Raw genomic sequence first — 2,873 nt, forward strand, 5'->3', positions numbered from 1 at the left:
TCTATAAAAAAATAGAATTAACAAGGCATAAGATTGGTTAGATAAATTTATGATGTCTTTTCTTTGTTTTCTCATCCTTGGGTTTTTTCGTTTCCGATTTATTAGCGGTTTGGGATTTGGCGAGTAACAATGGAGGGGACCTAGGAGGTTTCATCTAATTTTCAGGAGAATGTCACTGCAGGGGTAAGCATATCATCGTAATCTTGATGGAAAATGAAGTAAGAGTATTTTTTAGGACAACCTCTTGGCATCAACTATGTATTGCTATGGTAATGGATTGTTTCAGGTGGAAGAGGACCCGATAGAAAATGAAACCTTTGTTGCAGAAACAGAATCCGTTCCGATTGGTGCTAGTCAGTCAGACGATCAAAGAGATGTCATCATTCTCGATGGAATAGGTTCGTTTGGTGCAATTGATTTTGATGCGTTGCGAGCTGAGGAGATTATGATGATAGAGTTTGTCGATTTGAAAACTGCTTACGACTTCTATAACGAGTACGGTCGAATTAAGGGGTTTTCCATATGGCGGTCGAAGGTAGGGCGCTGCAAGAAGGCAGGATCTGAGGGTGACATTATATGGCAAATTTTTGTATGCTCACGACAAGGTGAACGAGATGCAAAGCATGTTCACAGAAATGATAGGAAGATGGATCCTAGACCAGTAACGCGATGCGGTTGTAATGCGCGGATAAAAGTTCATGTTGACTTGAGAAATGGGAGATGGTACGTTGACTTTTTCTCCGATGAACATAACCATGACATGTTGGAGGCAAGGTTTAGGGGAATGATGCGGTCTCACCGGGCAATAAAAATGAGGGATTTACACCAGATTAATACTTTGAGAAGCTCTGGCCTTCGAGTTCCGACAATATTTCAGGCTTTTGCAAACCAAAGTGGTGGATTCGAGATGGTTGGGTTTCAGGTGAAAGACATCTATAATGTAATTGAGAAGCAAAGAAGAGCTGGAGCAAGCGACACGGATAATGCACTCAAGTATTTACAAATGTTGAAGAGGCGTGACCCCTGTATGTTTTGGAAGTATTCGTTGGATGAACAACGGAGGCTCCACAATATATTTTGGTGTGATGGCGCAAGTCAGTATGATTTCAATGTTTTCGGAGATGTTACGGGGTTTGATGCAACGTATGGGAGGAATAAGTACAAATGTCCCTTTGTGATATTCTCTAGCGTGGATCACCACATGCGCAATGTTGTGTTTGGATGCGCGGTTCTCTCAAAGGAAGGGGAGGAAAGCTATGTGTGGTTGCTTCGGGTATTTCTGGAGGCCATGAAAGGAAAGGCTCTTAAGTCCGTTATTAACGACGGTGATCAAGCCATGAAAAGTGCAATCAAAGTTGTATTTCCAGAAGCACATCATAGATTGTACAGCTGGCACTTGCTACGCAATGCGACCGCTCGAGTAGGTATTCCACGGTTTATGACCAAGTTTCGTCTTTGTTTAATGGGGGATTTGGAGGTCGATGACTTTGAAGATATATGGAATGATGCAATTGAAGAATTTGGGTTGCAACAAAATTCATGGGTCAAGGATATGTATGAAAAGAAACATATGTGGTCAAATTCCCACATTAGGGGTAAGTTCTTTGCTGGGCTCAAGACAACATCAAGGTGTGAGGCGCTAAATATGCAGATAGGGAAGTTTATACACAACGGCTACAACTTGAGGGAATTTATTAAGCATTTCCAACAGTATTTAGAGTTCATGCGTAGAAGAGTAGTGGTTGCTGATTACAAATCTGCTTATGGAGAACCGGTTGTGAAAACAAGATTGGAGGAGTTAGAGCGGTTTGCAGCAGCAGTATACACACGAGAGGTCTTTGTCTTATTTCGGGAGGTGTTATTACTAGCTAGCAATGTCAGAGTAGTTTCTTCGAAGAAGACAAGCACATGTACATTGTTTGAGGTGGCCATGTATTGCCAAGGTAGATCATGGAACGTTTCGTGGGGGGAGATAGATGATGAATTCAGATGCTCTTGCCTGCACATATGCTGGTGGTTCTTGAAAGTCACAAGGAGATTCACCATAACCATTGGATTGATATGCATCATAGAATGGCTCTTCTTCATAGTGCATTGGTGGAGGTTGTTGCCATGAAGATTGATCATAAGCATATGGCTCCTCCCACCTTTGATTGTTCCATCCTTGATACACATCCTCATTGAAGTTCTCATCACCTACAACATAATTGTAACTACACTCATAGCCAAAGTGAGAATTCATGATAGCAAGAGAGGGCAAAAACAAAAAAATAGTAACAAATAAAGAGAACAAACTAAAAACTAACAAAGAAGCAAAAAGCAAACATATTCACAATATTCACATATATACAATAACCAATAACACAACACCATTGCAATTCCCCGGCAACGGCGCCATTTTTGATGATTGGATTTTTGACGGTTTAGAATTTCACAAATGAATTCTCGTTGCAAGTATAGTTTCTAAGCCCTAAAATTTATAAACCGAAGTATTCAAACCTCGGGTCATTCTCCCTAGGAATTACAATAAAGTGCCTTGTTATTGGTTAGAAATGTGTTTTGGGGTTTTGGATAAGAATCATGAAAAGTAAATGGCAATGAAAATAAACTAACAACTATAAAAGGCTCTTGGCAAGGTATGAAAATTAGAAGTCCTATCCTAGTTATCCTTCTCAATTGTGATGAGAATTGTTCATTGCTACCATTTAGTTAACCCTTACTAAATAAAGGAAAGTCAAGTGGATGAATTGACTTGAGTCACAAGTCCTAGCCAACTCCCAAGGAAAGACTAACTTTAGTGCACTCCAAACCAATTAGCAATCTCTCCAATTACCAATCAACAAAGGAATTAGATAACTCAAGTGTCACTAATT

At 40.1% G+C, this 2,873-nt stretch overlaps 1 protein-coding gene across 1 annotated transcript in view; it reads left to right on the forward strand.

The window, feature by feature from the left end:
- The first annotated feature begins 256 nt into the window (after positions 1-256).
- Positions 257-2,873, forward strand: part of LOC110278578 (protein FAR1-RELATED SEQUENCE 5-like) — a 28,121-nt gene continuing 25,504 nt past the window's right edge. Inside the window, exon 1 of the mRNA XM_052258291.1 lies at positions 257-1,943. Within this exon, the coding sequence (XP_052114251.1) occupies positions 257-1,943 (1,687 nt within the window). The remainder of the gene's footprint in view (positions 1,944-2,873) is intronic.

This window comes from Arachis duranensis, chromosome 3 (assembly GCF_000817695.3).
Source record: "Arachis duranensis cultivar V14167 chromosome 3, aradu.V14167.gnm2.J7QH, whole genome shotgun sequence".
NCBI classification, from domain to species: Eukaryota; Viridiplantae; Streptophyta; class Magnoliopsida; order Fabales; family Fabaceae; genus Arachis; species Arachis duranensis.